Source organism: Macaca fascicularis, chromosome 19 (assembly GCF_037993035.2).
Source record: "Macaca fascicularis isolate 582-1 chromosome 19, T2T-MFA8v1.1".
In the NCBI taxonomy this organism is placed as follows: domain Eukaryota; kingdom Metazoa; phylum Chordata; class Mammalia; order Primates; family Cercopithecidae; genus Macaca; species Macaca fascicularis.
The window spans coordinates 4069364-4082972 of record NC_088393.1 but is presented as its reverse complement, the minus strand read 5'-3'; the positions used below and the strand labels follow the sequence as shown (position 1 = coordinate 4082972).

Genomic DNA, 13609 nt, shown 5'->3' with positions numbered 1-13609 from the left:
CCCCCCCAATCCACGCACCCCCATGTGTAAAGAAGGCTGGTACCCACGCAGGGCTGGTCATACTCAGGGAGACCCTGGACAGGGCTGGGCAGGGAGAAAAGACTAACAGAGGCCGGGCTCGTGGTGAAACCCCGTCTCTACTAAAAACACCAAAATGAGCCGGGCGCAGTGGCTCACGCCTGTAATCCCAGCACTTTGGGAGGCCGAGGCAGGTGGATCATCTGAGGTCAGGAGTTTGAGACCAGACTGGCCAACATGGTGAAACCCCGTCTCTACTAAAAATACAAAAGTTAGCCGGGCGTGGTGGCCCATACCTGTAATCCCAGCTACTCGGGAGGCTGAGGTAGGAGAATCACGTGAACCCAGGAGGCGGAGGTTGCAGTGAGCTGAGATCACGCCACTGCACTCCAGCCTGGAGACAGTGCAAGATTCCGAGAGAGAGAGAGAGAGAGAGAGAGAGAGAGAGGTGCAGAGAGAGAGAAGGAAGGAAGGAAGGAAAGAGGGAGGGAGGAAGGGAGGAAGGAAGGAGGAAAAAGAAAGAAAAAAGAAAGACTAACAGAAATGCCACAGTGGAGAAGGGTCCAAGCCTGTGCCTTTCCAAGTCACCATTGTCCTTGTCACCCAACCCAAAGCCCGGCTTATGCTGTGCAAATACACACAGAGGGAAGGGAGGGAAATTGGAAAATGCCTCTGGGGTGTTTAATGCAATTACTAGTTTAGCAACAACCACAGGCACAGCAATGCTTATTTGGCACCTACTGTGTACCAGGCATTGAACTAAGGTGATGTCTCTCAGGAAAGTGCCATTATGTTTCTTATTTTATGTTGGCAGAGAAACGGGAGGCTGGGGAGGACCAAAGTCCCGTCTCTCAACCAAAAGCATTCATTCATTCATTCATTCATTCATTCATTCATTCATGCAACAGGTATTTATTGGGCACCAACTGAGTACCAAGCCCTGCACCGTGGACTTCAGAAATGTTCTGCCTCCCCGGAGGTTGCAGTGAGTCAAGATCGTGCTGCTGCACTCCAGCCTGGGCAACAGAGCGAGACTCTATCTCAAAAAGAAAAAAAAACAAACGAAAAGAACTTCGTTGCCTCCCTGAATCTGCAGCAGTCCTGAGGAAGTGGGGGTTTCTGCTGACTTCATTTCAGGGCAAGAAACAGTCTGGGGTCGGGGGGACGGTGGGGGCAGGTCACCCACCCAGAGTCAGGAAAGAGGAGAATTAGTTTAGCAACAATCACAAGCACAGCAACACTTATTTGGCACCGCTCTATAGCAATTATTTGGCACCTACTCTATACCAGGTACTATATTGGGTTTGGAGCCTCCTGAGCAAGATTTTCAGGCAGATCTGAGGGGTACTCTAGATCTATGTGTTGGTGATCCCTGTTAGGGCAGATCCGAGGGAGGCAGAGCTGTGTCCTTGTCCATGTGGGTGTCAGGGAGTGTACACGCGTGTGCGCCCAGCATGTGGTCATGGATGTGTCCTGGTCAGGACATGGGTGCCTGCACACTATGTGTTGCAGGGCAGACCGGCACCCAGGTGAGGTGGGTGTGGACACAGGCAGGAGAGTGGGGCGTGGGCCGTGGCCAGGGGCAGGAGGCCCAGGCAGCGCTTCTCATCCATTTGGTGTGAGACAGGGTGGGAGGCCAGCTCAGAGAGAGAGAAAGAGGAAGAGGAACAGAGAGAGAGGGAGGGAGGGAGGGAGAAAGAGAGAGACAGAGAAAGAGAAGAAAGAGAGAGGGAGAGAGGGGAGAGGAGGAGAGACACAGCGAGGAAGAGGGAAAGATGGAAAGGGAGAGAGAAGGAGAGAGGGAGATAGAAGTGGGGAGAGAGGAGGAGAGAGACAGAAGGAGAGAGGAGAAGAGAACGAGATGGGAGAGGGGGAGAGAGGGAGGTGGGGGGGGAGAGAGAGAGAGAGAGAGAGAGAGAGAGAGAGAGAGAGAGAGAGAGAAATGCTGACTCTGCCAGAATCCCAGCTTTGGTGATTTACAGGGCGCTTGGCCCTGGCGCGCAGAGGCACCTCCGTCGCAGAGAGGGGAGGGGGAGAAACAGAGAGAGACACACAGAGAAACCGAGACAGGGAGAAACACCAGGAGAGTGGCGGCGCCTTGTAGAGAGTAAATCAGAGGGCACCAGGCCCCGGGTCGGGGGCACACAGGGAGACAGCGCCCACCTGCCCAAGCCGCCAGATGGAAAGCCTCAGCTCTGCCAGCCCCGCTGTGCTGCTTCAGGCAGGCCCCGGCCCTCTCTGACTCTTAGCCCCTCTCCCAGCCCTGAGGGGCTGCAGGCCCCCTGCTCCTGGTAGGCACCCCCAAGCTCCCTCTAAGAACGCACACTCGGCCTGGGCCCTGCTGCCTCCCCCACCCTCTCCTATCCCCGGGGGCCAGGAGATGCTTAAGGAAGATCTAGAAAATCCAACAAAGGTCAGGGGTCTGGGGTGGGAGGACAGCCCCTCCCAGCCTCAGTTTCCCTGCTGCAGAAACGGCAGCAAAGCATGTTCCACTCTGAGAGGGCATGGGACGAGGGAATGAAGGAAAGAATGAATGAATGAGGCAGGGACTGGGCGGCGGGGTGGAGGTGGCCCGGGGAATCCTCTGCGCTGCAGCCAAGAGGGACTTGGCCCCAAACCCAGAATAACGTGGCGGTAGCGGTGCCGCCGACGGGAGGGAGGCAGGGAGGGAGGCCCAGAGCAGACACGGGGAGGCCGGCCTTCCCGCCGGCAGGATTTATGGGAGCTGCGGGCTCCACACAGTTCCTCTTAAGAGTAAAAGTGAAAAAGACCTTGAGTCACCGCCGAGCCTGGCCCGGGGCTCCCAGAATGCCCCAGGGCCGCCAGCACCCGCTCCCCCCCTCAGCGGGCAGGGCCTGGGTGGCACAGAGCGGGCTGGCACTGAGGCGCCCCCCCACCCTCCACCAGCCTCGGCTCCCGAGAAGGATCCGGGTCGGATCAGCTAAAAGGGAGCTATTTTCGGTTGGGCTCAGGTTGTAAAATTAGCTGGGAAAAGGGGGGAGAGGGAGGCCCAGAGACAGAGAGAGACAGAGAGAGACACGCAGAGACAGAGAGAGGGGAAAGGGACGGAGAGACAGAGATGAAGAGACAGACAGACATATGGGAGAGACACACAGAGACAGAGAGGAAGGGGGCAGAGAGACAGAGACAGAGAAACAGAGAGACAGAGACACATCGGAGAGACATAAAAAGAGGGCAAAGGCAGGGAGAGAGGGAGAGACAGAGACACATCGGAGAGACATGCAGAGACAAAGACAGGAGAAAGGGACGGTGAGACAGACACGAAGAGATAGAGACAGAGGGAGAGAATGACACGTCAGAGACAGAGGATGAGAAAGAGAGACAGAAAGAGACCAACAGCGACTGGGAGTGAAACAGAGGCAGGGAGAAACACAGATGGAGAGACACGGAGAAACAGACACAGAGAGAGTGTCAGAGCGAGACAGAGAGAAAGAAAGAGAGAGAGATAGACAGACAAAAATAGACCAAGATGAGAGAAACGAGGGGATGTGATTTGGGAAACTGAGTCAGGCAGCCAGGACTTGGGTGGGAGGGTCCTGCATGGGACACTCAGGGTCCTTCTGAGTCCCTCAGCCCGCCCCGCTGGCTACCCCAGACCAGGCTGGGCCTTGGGGGAGCAGTGGGGATTACATTCAGGCTGAAGAGAAACCCGAAAGGGGGTCCCCAGCTCCACTCTGGGGCTGGGGTGGAGGGAGGGGCAGAGAGGAGAATCACAGGAGAGGAGGGAGCCCCCTGCACTTGGGACTTGCTGTCCCCACCCTGGCCTGGGAGCTCTCTTGCCTCTGTCTCTCTGCCCCTCTCTGTCTTCTCATCTCTGTCTCTTAACGCAGCAACCCTGGGTAGTTTTTAGTTTTTAGCCTCTCCGTTTTTCGGTGTCCACAGACAGCCCTCCTGGTTGGTCCTTGCCCTATTCCTGGAGAAACTGAGGCTGAGTTAGCAATTCTCTGAAGCAATGCCTGGTCTGGGGTTCTCACTACCCCCAACCCCAGCAACCAGGATGGCTCCCAACCAGCCCTGATGGGGGAATTCCAGGGTGCACAGGCAGCCTTCCAACCTCCCCAGCCTGGGAACAGCCTCCCCTCCGCTCAGCCCTCCCAAATGGCTCCTTCCAGCTGGCGAGGACAAAGCGGGGACACCTCAGTCTCCCCATAAGCCCAGAGACTTCAAAACTTGCCCAAGGTCACACAGCGTGCCCACTCAACCCTGGTTGTTCTTGGAGAGCTTCAAAGAGATGCCTTCTTCGGGAACCCCTCCTCAAAGCTGCTCAGAAAGGGAAACTGAGGCTGGGAGAGGGACAGGGACTTACCCAAGGTCACTCAGGGGATCATAGGTAGGACAGGCCTCAGACCCCCTCAGCACCAGCCCCCACATTCCCTGTCGGCCGCAGGGGGCCGGTGAGAAAGACCCTACCAAGGGCCATGCCTGGCGTGGGGGGGTCCCTCACTGCGCCATGCCCTGGGGCGGAAGCCGGGCACTCACATACTCCCCACACAGTGCTCCTTAAGACTGGCCTGGCCCTCGCTGGAATCGCACCCCCCACATGCCCGGACTTTACAGTTTGCCCGCCATACCGCCCCTCTCTCCAGAACCAGCCTTAGCCGCACGTCACTTCAGGGGAAACTGAGGCCAGAACCTCTCCAGCCTAAAGACACACAGCATGAGGAGGAAAGCAGCAATCTGGAAAACGGAACCTGCAGACCTCGGGGTCCCCGGGGAGTCTGGGGCTGGAAGGAGTTGGGGGGGCCGCCCCCTCCCTATACACCCCCTCAGCCATTGCACAAGGCTGGGCCCCGGGGCAGTCTGGGAGTGCGGCCAGGGGTGAGAGGCTACGGGAGGGGGAGGGGGAGGGGGCAGGGGCAGGTGCCGGGCTGGCGAGGGCGTCCGCAGCGCCGCAGTGCCCGGGCCAGACCCGGAGCGCCGGGCCTCCCGCTCCTCCCGCTCCTCCCGGCGGCGGCTACAGAATCCAGAATTGATGCAGCCAAAATATCAGGATGGTGCTGGGGGGGGGGCTGCAAAGCGGGGGACCGAGCTGGGCCGCCAGAGCACCCTTCCCCCTCCTGGGCCTCCAACTTCTCGTGCCCCCTCCCCCTCCACGCACACGTGGGCCAATAACGGGGGAAAGGCGGCCCAGGGCCAGGGCGGCCCGTACAACCTTGGTGGGGGGACATAGGGGAGACACATGAGAGGTCCCCTTCTCTCCAGCTGGGGAGACCCAGGGTCCAATCATGACCCCCTAGATTCCTCTCAGAGGCAGGCGGGGGGCTTCCCGCAGAGCCCTTGCTGGAGGGGGACCAGCCCCCACCCCGACCTTTCCGAGTGTCAGGGGGGAGTACGTCGGTGTAGGGGGGAGCGCAAATCTGCAGACCAAGCCCCCACATCCGGGAGAGGTCCCGAGAGTCGAGGGTGGGGAGGCTGGGCGGGAGTCCCGCCTAGGGGGTTCAGGGTAGGTAGGGGTGTGTGGGGGGGTCCCTCAGCCTGACCCATCCCCCCACCGGACCCCAGCCCTTGGCGCCGGGGGGCATCCCGGGCAGGGATGGCGGGAGGGACGCGCGCCTTTTTCGTCCCGTCTCCTCCGGCTTCAAAACTCCGGGGCTGGGATGTGGGGGGCGCAGGGCCCAGGGCGCGGGGGGCGCGGGCGGGGGCCGGGCGAGGACCGTACCTGGGTGAGGCAGAGCGGGGACGAATACATCCCGGGCGCGGCGGGAGGCGCAGGGCCGGCCGGAGCGGGCGCGCTGAAGTTACTGAGTCATTTTTCCAAACCACCCCCCCCACCCCCCCTCCCGCGGCCGGCGCGCTCTCCTCGCCGCCTCCTCCCTCGGTCTCCCTCCTCCTCCCTCCCGCTCTCCCTCTCTCGCGCCGCCCGCCTCGCTCGCTGTCCCTCTCTCTCTCTGTCTCTCTCGGTGTCTCTCTCTTCCTCTCTCCCCCGTCTCTGTCTCTCTCTCTCTCCACCCTCTGACACCCTCCCCCTCCCTCCTCCATTTCTCTCCCCTCCCACCCCCCATTTATCTCCCCTCCCACCCCGAACCTCCCACTTCTCAACACCCAACTTTCAAAGAAACGAGGGAAAAAAGGGCGCGAGCGAGAAAGGAGAGCCTCCCCCGACGTCTCAGGACCCCCCACTCCCGAATTTACGCAGTGCCCAGGGGCACTAGACCGGACCCCGGGACTGCAGGGCGACCCCCACTCGGATCAAGCGGAGAGGGGGTACTCGGCTGTTTCTGGACATTGAGGGGCCAGAGGTGGATTTTTAAGGCCCCCCCTCCCCACCCCCTCATCACCCCCGAGCTGGCCGGGAAGTTGGAGGAACGAGCCAGGGGGGAGGGAAGGAATGAAGAAGTGACGTGCGCAGAGGCCGGCCAGCGCGCCTCTTTCCCCTTAAAGATGTACGACTCTGGGTGCATGGTGAGCTGCTGGTCCCACAGCACCCTCGCTCCCTTCTCCCCTCAGAGCCAGGCAGGGGCTGCGGGTTCCCAGCTAGAGGGGCTTGTGTGCAGCCGTCCCTTCCTTGGCGAGAAGGGCCCAGGCTAACACAGGAGGCTCCAGAATTTGCTGTCTTCAGCACCCAAGGGGCAGGGGCGGGGTGGCCTCGCCTGCGTCTCTCTCCAGCACCCCAGAGGACGGAGTCCAGGCGGATTCTCCAGCTGGCCAGATAAACCCTTGCAGCCTCCCGCTGGGTATCCAATAATTTCCACCTGCCTCAGGGGTGCACGTGCCCTTTTCACAGATCTCAAGACTGAGGTATGGCGAGGGGGGCTTGGAGCCAGGCCATCTGGCCCCGGAGCCCACATTCTGTTCTCCTTCTAGAATAACAGGGCAGAGACCTGGCCTGCCTCGGTCTGAGCCCCCAGGGCATCTGGTGACAGGGCCCTAACCCTCCCCCGGTTCACTCCCTGGGTCCTCCCAGGCTTGTTCAGAGGTTGCTGTGTCTCTCATTCCCACCCGAAGGGTTCTCTCCCCTATAAAGTGGCTTACAGGTGCCCATCCTGTAGGACTGCTGGGGATAGGGACAATGACCTTAGCAGAGCCTTGACCTTCGGTCACATGTCCACTAAAGACATTCTTAGAAAGCTTGGCCATTTCGCCTCATCTCTCCGAGCTTCCCAAGGACAAATGATACCCTCTCACCAAGCTGGGACAGGTGCCCCAGGACCAGGGGCACAGAAGATACCAGCACCCATTATCCTCAGGTGTTGCAGGAGAGGAAACTGAGGCCCAGAGAACGGAAGCCACTTGCCCAGGGCCCGACAGGTAGACTAGGAGGCAGCAGAATTCCTGGAGCATAGGTTCCCTGGGCACCCCCCCCCCCGCCCCCCCAGACTCCTCTCTGCCTGATGGTGACATTATTCAAACGGTGCTTAGCACATCACGAACACTCCATAAATATATGTGTGTGTGTGTCTGTGTCTGTGTCTGTGTTTTAAACCCACCGTGCAACTGTGGGGAGCATTTGAATTAAATGGTGAGAAGTGTATCTGGAAATCCACATTACCAATATAACGTGAAGCAGTATTTTATTAAAACACACTAGGGACACGTATAGGGTGAAATCTAAAATTCACAGACGTTTAAAAGTTGCGGTTGACTTCAGACAATCCTCCTAGACTTCCAGACCCCGTGCCTTCCACCCTCCCTCCCCTGCACAACCCACCCTGCCTGCAACCTTCATTCAGTAGCTTAGAATCCTTTGGAAGGTGAAGTTTAGAGAGCACAGACTGCCCCTCTAGGAACCTCGGTTTCCTCATCTGTAAAATGGCTATGGCAACAGGACGCATCTCGGAAGGTGGGGAAGGTTGGAGTCTAGCCTGTGGGAAGGGTGTGTTAATATTATTGGTAGTGGGCCGGGCGCGGTGGCTCAAGCCTGTAATCCCAGCACTTTGGGAGGCCGAGACGGGCGGATCACTAGGTCAGGAGATCGAGACCATCCTGGCGAACACGGTGAAACCCCGTCTCTACTAAAAAATACAAAAAACTAGCCGGGCGAGGCGGCGGGCGCCTGTAGTCCCAACTACTCGGGAGGCTGAGGCAGGAGAATGGCGTGAATCCGGGAGGCGGAGCTTGCAGTGAGCTGAGATCCGGCCACTGCACTCCAGCCCGGGCGACAGAGTCAGACTCCGTCTCAAAAAAAAAAAAAAAAAAAAAAAAAAAAAAAAAAATATTATTGGTAGTGGCTACAGGGAGAAGCTTCTGCAAGTGTATGAACAGCAGCCTATATCCCAGTTTGGGTGGGAAGGGACCCCCCCCCGCCCCCCGCAGCACACACAGTTGGTTCCCTACATGCACGCAGCAGGCCAGTGCAGCGCAGGCTCCATACTTTGGTCTATGTCTCCTCCAGCCAGCAGCTTCATCTCTCTGCACCTCAGCTTTCCCCTCTGTGAAATGGGGCGACGCCAGCTCCTAACTCTCTGGGTTGTAGGCGAGTCAGCAAATACCTGCCCCTGGTTACAGCAGGGAACCGTACATCGTAGTTTCTTTAAAAAGGCAGTTGATGGATTTAGACCTGCGTGTGGAGGGCCCGGAAGATGGGTGCATGATTTAGCTCCTGGCACTTTCCAGCACAATCTGGCTCACTTTTTTTTTTTTTTTTTTTAAAGCACTCTCTCTACAGTTATTTCACTCTTCGGCATCTCTGCAACTGTCCCAGATACAGAAGCACAAAAGAGTTGACTGCCACCTATAAAACTAATGCCCACAGTTTGGAAGCCGCCATGCTGTCCATCTGTGGGGGACCAGTTTAGTAATCCTGGCACAGGCCGGGACACTATGCAACTGAGTAAAACCAGCGGCTCCCAACTGGTGATGTCCCCAAGAGACAAGCGGGGGGACAGGAAGCTGTAGACCAAGCTCTCCCCCTTGGCACTGTGACACTGGGGCTGGATCGCTCTCTGGGTTGGGGCGATCCAGGGCACTGCAGGGCGCTGAGCAGTGTCCATGGCCTCAACCCACTCCATGCCAGGAGCACCCCCCAGTTGTGACAACCACAAATGTCCTTAGACATGGCTAAGTGTCCCCTGGGGACAGAATCACCCCTGGCTGAGACCCCACTGCTGTAGACCCAGCAAGGAAACTCAAGATCTCATTTAGGGTTTTAAAGAGTACACATGTATTTATAAAAATATATACAGTGTCCATATATACACACACACACACACACACACACACACACATATGTACATATATCCTTTGGCCAAGTGTAGTGGCTCACGCCTGTAATCCCAACACATTGGGAGGCCGAGGCAGGCAGATCACTTGAGGTCAGGAGTTCGAAATCAGCCTGGCCAACATGGCAAAACCCTGTCTCTACTAAAAATACAAAAATTAGCTGGGCATGGTGGAGGGTGCCTGTAATGTCAGCCACACGGGAGGCTGAGACTGGAGAGTTGCTTGAACCCGGGAGGCGGAGGTTGCAGTGAGCTGGGATCATGCCATTGCACTCAGCCTGGGCAACAGAGCGAGACTCTGTCTCAAAAAAAAAAAAAAAAATATATATATATATATATATATATATACACACACACATACACACACACACATACATATCTCCTTTATGGAAATACACAAGTATTTCCACAAGTACCTCCTTTATGGAAATATACACATACGCACATGTATCCTCTATAAGAATGTGTATTTCTCACTCCTGCAAATGCTTCAACTATAGATGGTAACATTCTGGAGTGGGGTTCCACCCAGAAATGGGGGTGATCAGAAAGACTGGATTTTTTTCCTCTGGATACAGTTGTATCGTCTTCATATGATCACTAATGGCTTCAGTAATTAAAGGAAAACTTTTAAAAAGTTGAATGCAATTCACAGAGCAGCTCAGGTAGGGTAGATAGGAACCCCAGCCCCCCATGGTAACCCCACAGCCACCACACCCAGAGAATAAAGGACATAAATCTTGCAGGCAAATGATTATACAGCAGTGCAGTGTGCACTCAGCCTCCCCCTGCCCCACACCTACTCAGCAAGGGGCTCACAATGTCAGCTCCCCGTGAACCTTGCAAGTGTCCCATATGGTCCCATTTTACAGATGAGAAACTGAGGCTGTAGAAAGGGATGTTAAGGTCAAGTGAGTTAAAAGTCAGATAGGCCATTGAGGCTGGTACAGATAAAGACACACACACCACACAGAGTCACACACACCACACACTACAACCCACAGAGACGCACAGACACACATTGTGCAGACTCAGTTGCAGACACAGACTCCACATGACACACACCTACACACATACAAAGACACAAACACACACACACAGATTCACACAAAAACAGACCCATACATACATGATCACAGCCTTCCCCACATCTGACCTCAAATACCTCCTCAAAGAGGGGCAAGCAGAGACACACACACACACAGGCCCACATGGCACACACAGTCACAAATACACCCTCCCAACTCCCCACAGGACGCTTCTTTACAAGCACAACACAGGGACACAGCTGCCCCCACACAAGTGCAGACACAACCACAAACACGTGGGCACTTGTCCACAATCACACACACACTCCACACAAACCACACACTCTTACAAGCACACACACCCACAAGTGGAACCCTCCTGGTATTCCCACACAGGCACACACAGAGTCACATATGCGCCATCACAATGACACACAGCACGCCACCTCCCTGCCTCTCCCGAACCACCTCTTCCCTGGGGCTGGGCTCTTGGCCCTGCAGAAGCGTGGTGGGGACAGGGAAGGGCAGGAGGGTGACATGTGGTTGTCCTCCCCCCCCCCCCCGCAAGTGCGGTGTTTGTATCCGTGAGTGCGTCTGCCCGTGTGTGTCTGTGCACGCCTGTGTGTGTGTGACATCTGTCTCTAGACAGGCCTGTGTGTCTATGTGAGTCTCTGTGTGGTTGTGTGTGCATAGTCGTACAGACACAGGCACCGTGAGGGAGTGTCGTGGGGGTGTGTGTGTGTAATTATGACTGCATGCACGTGTGTCCCACTGTGCACAGGACAGAAAATGGGGACAGAGGTGCATGCTGCATGCTGAAGGCCAGGGCGTCCCACCGTCCGTCCGGGAGTGCAGAGGGAGAGTGCTGAGTCTGAGGCTGGGAGTGGGTGTGGGGGATGGTGACGACCCAAGTGTGACCTTGAGTGTTGTGGAGGGAGGTCTCCGTGTCATTGTGGGATGAGTTTTCTCTTCTTCTTGAAATCCCAAACAGCCCCCCATGATGGGACGTCAAGAAGAAAACGAGAGACACCCCCCTGGCCTTGGGGTTTTTATATTTAGAAAATTATATCAAACGCACAGGGGGTGTGGTGGGGGGGGTGGGGAGCGGCGGGGATTCCCCTGGAGGTGAGAAAACAGCTCTCTGTGCCCACAGCCTCTGGTCCATTGGGGGCAAGTGCTGGAGGCGGCACTGCGGGACTGCGGGACCAGTCCCGGCGTCCCTGGGCTCTCCCTAGCATAGGATAAGAGGGGTCTCTTTAGCCACCCACTGGGCCCGTCCTAACCCCTGTTCTGCTGTAACCACCCACCCCTCGGGACTTCCACGGCCGCGCAGGGAGGGGGGAACCTCCGCCGCCCCGCCCCCCTCGGGGCAGGTCCCCGCGCAAGCGCAACCCCTGGCGAGCGACGTCTGCGAGGCGAGTGATCGTGATCGCGTCCCGGCGCCACCTCGTGCCCGAACCTCCAGCCAGGACCCCCTGGGTCAAGCGGATGGGGGACCCCGAAAACTGGGGGAAGTGGAGGGGACTTAGGGAGGAGGTAAAGGGACACAGTTTTGAAAAGGTAGAGGGAGCGCTTTTCCCCCGCCGCCCAGGCAGTCCCCAGTTACAGGATAAAAGGAACTGCGGGAGGCGAGGCCAGGGGTGGAAGGCAGACCCTTCCCTGGGGGGACACAGCGCCAGTCACTCGCACACAGCGAGCGGCACCCAACTGTCCCCTGGAACGCGGCCACTCGACAATTCTCCACTCCCTGGCGACCCCCCCTCAACCGCCGCACACCCACACGGGGACACCCCACGGTCACCCAGGGACACGCGGCCCCGCGGACACGCAGCCCAGCCATAGTTTCACGACACCGCCCCGCAGGGACGCGCGCACAGTCGCCCAGTTATCCAAAGACACAAGAGTGTCCCGCAGCCGCACAATGCGGGCGGCGCTCACAACAACACACGCCAGCACGTGGATGTGCAGACACACGCGGACGCAGAAAGCGGAGGAACCGACGCGCCAGGACCCGCGGCCCCACGGCAGGTATGCGACCACCGAGTCGCGCGCACCCCGGACGCTCCCCCAGGCGCCAGTGCCGGCCCGTTACGGAGCGCAGGGGCTCCCACGCACCCCTAGAGGTGCGCACGACACAGACGCCAGTCGACCGGACACCGGAACCCCAAGTGCAGCCACCGCTGCTCCCGGGCCTGGGGCGCGCCCGGCCGAGTCCCAGGGGTCCCTCCCAGCTGGGGACCCCGTGTGCGCGGCAGCCGGGCCGGGGTCTGCCGAGGGGCGGGGCGGGGGCGGTGCGAGAGCAGGAGGGGCGGCTGCTCCTGCGCGGCGCCGAGCGCGGCCGCCCGCCCGGCTCCAAGTTCAAGGCGCCCGGCGGCGGCCGCGGCGCGCTCTCCGCCCCTCTCCGCAGCGGCCATTTTCCGCTAGCTGGCGCGCCGCGCTCGCCCGGGCCGGGGCACCCCGCGGGGGCCGCCGCGACCCCCGCCCCCCGCACCGCCCCGCCGTGCGACCCTTCCTTGGCCTGGGCTCCCCCATGGACTGCGCGCTCGGGGGTCTTGCGCCCAGGGCCGCGCCCTCCCGCCAGGGGTCTGGCCCGGGGAGGGGGCGGGGGCCCGGCCTGGGGTTGCTGGGGCCTTCTCCGGGGAGCCCCGCCCTCCCCGCCAACTCCGCGGCGCCCGCCAGGGGCTCCCCACTTGGGGTCTCTCGCGGCGCCCCGCGCGCCAGCTCCGCCCCCAGCCGGGGTCGGGGGAGATCGTGGGTAGGGGTCCCGCGGCGACGGGCTACTGGGGGTCCCCGCCTTGAGCCCCTCCTCCGGGCGGCCCCCGCCCCTTGTCCCCCCAGACCTTGCAACTTTCGCCCGGAGCCCACGCACCACCCCAAAAAGTCCCCGGGCGAAAACGAAAGTGGGTGCGGCGACGTACCATGGCGCTGCTGCGAGGAGGCGAGGCCGGCGCCGGAGCGAGCGCGCTCGGTCCCCGGCGAGGGGGGGCCGCAGGCGGCGGGAGGAGGCGGCGAGGGAGGGCGCGCGGGGGAGGGAGCGAGCGCGCCAGGGAGGGGGCGCGCCGCGCCCGCCCCCCCGGCCCACAGGACCCTCCCCTCGGCCCGCCCTCCCCCCGGTCCCGCGCGCCGCCCGCGCCTCAGGCTGCTCCGCGCCGCGGTTCCGGCTGTAGCGGCTCTGGCTGCGGCTCCATCCCCGGCCCGGCCCCCGCGAGGGGAGGCCCGGGGAACGGCGGCGGCGGCGGCGGTTGCAGGTCGAGGGGCCCCGGCCGGGCTCGCTGCGGAGCGAGCGGATCCACCTTCGCCGCTGCGCGCGCGCACACACACGCGCACACACACACTCGCGCGCAGGCGACTCGGGGACACCGGCGGGCCGGGCCTCCTCGACTC

At 59.8% G+C, this 13609-nt stretch overlaps 1 protein-coding gene across 8 annotated transcripts in view; it reads right to left on the bottom strand.

Moving 5' to 3' along the window:
• Positions 1-13199, bottom strand: part of NFIC (nuclear factor I C) — a 114433-nt gene extending 101234 nt beyond the window's left edge. For 4 of the 8 annotated variants that reach the window (XM_045380594.3, XM_065534473.2, XM_065534474.2 and 1 more), the window contains exon 1: positions 13144-13199. In XM_045380594.3, coding sequence (XP_045236529.1) covers positions 13144-13146 — 3 coding nt within the window. In that variant the 5' untranslated portion in view covers positions 13147-13199. Of the gene's footprint in view, positions 1-5698; positions 5783-13143 lie in introns of those variants that run through there. The other 4 variants (XM_045380593.2, XM_045380591.3, XM_045380595.2 and 1 more) reach the window with 1 other exon arrangement.
• Between the last annotated feature and the right edge of the window lie 410 nt (positions 13200-13609).